We start from the raw sequence: 1,302 nt of genomic DNA, 5'->3' as shown, positions 1-1,302 counted from the left end.
ACAGCACATAACAACAATAACATACCATCTGTTATGATGAACTGAGTACACAACACTACTTTTGTGATATTCTTGCCAAAAATTCAGAATGCCAACCGGATAGTGAGAAAACTTCAAACAATCCCAAATTAACAGAAGTTCCACAGAACAATTGACTGGTCCTCTACCCAAAGATCAATGTCAGGAAAGACAAGAAAAGATAGAACTGTGGTGCATCAGAAGAGATTAACAGATACAACTACCAAATGCAATTTGGAATCTTAGTTTGAATCCTGGAAGAGAAAAACGACGGTAGTGGAATACCTAGTACGTTTGAATCATGGAAGAGAAAAAAGACAGCAGCGGAAAAACTAGTAAAATTCTAACTAAATATGTGGTTTATTTAATAATATTATACCCATGTTAAGTTAATGGTTTGAAAAATGCCTACCATGAATACATAAAATATTAACAATAGGGAAGATGATGAGAGTTCTGTGGAAACTCTCCTACTATTTTTGTGACTTTTCTGTATATCTGAAATAATTTCTAAACAAAAAGTTTAAAACAGTATAGAAACAATAGAGTCTTGTTTAAATAATTACTAGGCACGACTAGTGCCTGAAAAGATGCACAAGGAAGACTTCTATTGTGCTACATGTTCCATATGTTGATGGAGGTGTTGGGAACAAGAATCTTTTAATTTTTAAATTATGGAAAACTCGGCCAATATTTCTCAATGTAAAGTATTGCAAAACTGTTAAGTATGCTGTTAGATAAAATTTTATACTCAATACAAAAAAATTTGTAAATTTTATTAAATTATAATATCAAAAATGAATGCTTTATGAATGACAAAGACAATTTTTAAAAATTATTTGTATAGCAATTTGTTTCCTTTTGTCAAATTTAAATATTCAGATTTAATGATGAGGTTTAAACTTGTGTTTGCATATTCAAGTCAAATTCCAGGTATAAATCTAATGGGTGGATCAAAAGGGATCCAGAGCTACTCTAGTCTGATGAGGGATGCGGTTAAAAGGGAAACATTCAGCCTCATGGCACGTTTCTCTTGGGGGCTTCTTCTGTGGTTGGGAAAGGTGAGAAAAATCCTTGGGTATACTTAGTCCCAGAGGCCTTCTCTGACTGAACAAGAGTCAGTAATACCCCCAAATAAGAAAACACTATTAGATCTTTTCACATTTTCCAGTGAGCCTTCACACTTTCATGTGAACTGTGGACAGAACACTCCTTGTCAAACTACTACTGAATGTGAAATCTGGAAAACAATAGGAAATATTCTTAGGTAAACAGAAATTTCTG

The 1,302-nt window shown here is 33.2% G+C and overlaps 1 protein-coding gene across 1 annotated transcript in view; it reads right to left on the bottom strand.

Annotated features, from left to right (window-relative positions):
* Positions 1–215: 215 nt before the first annotated feature.
* The window catches only part of LOC103213164 (olfactory receptor 2G3-like), a 2,354-nt gene continuing 1,267 nt past the window's right edge, over positions 216–1,302 (bottom strand). The window contains exon 2 of the mRNA XM_007959033.2: positions 216–249. Coding sequence (XP_007957224.2) covers positions 216–249 — 34 coding nt within the window. The remainder of the gene's footprint in view (positions 250–1,302) is intronic.

This window comes from Orycteropus afer, unplaced genomic scaffold, assembly GCF_000298275.1.
Source record: "Orycteropus afer afer isolate SDZICR_OR568_19922 unplaced genomic scaffold, OryAfe1.0 scaffold01369, whole genome shotgun sequence".
NCBI classification, from domain to species: domain Eukaryota; kingdom Metazoa; phylum Chordata; class Mammalia; order Tubulidentata; family Orycteropodidae; genus Orycteropus; species Orycteropus afer.
Note: the sequence above shows the minus strand (reverse complement) of the source record. Positions and strands in the feature narration are given on the sequence as shown.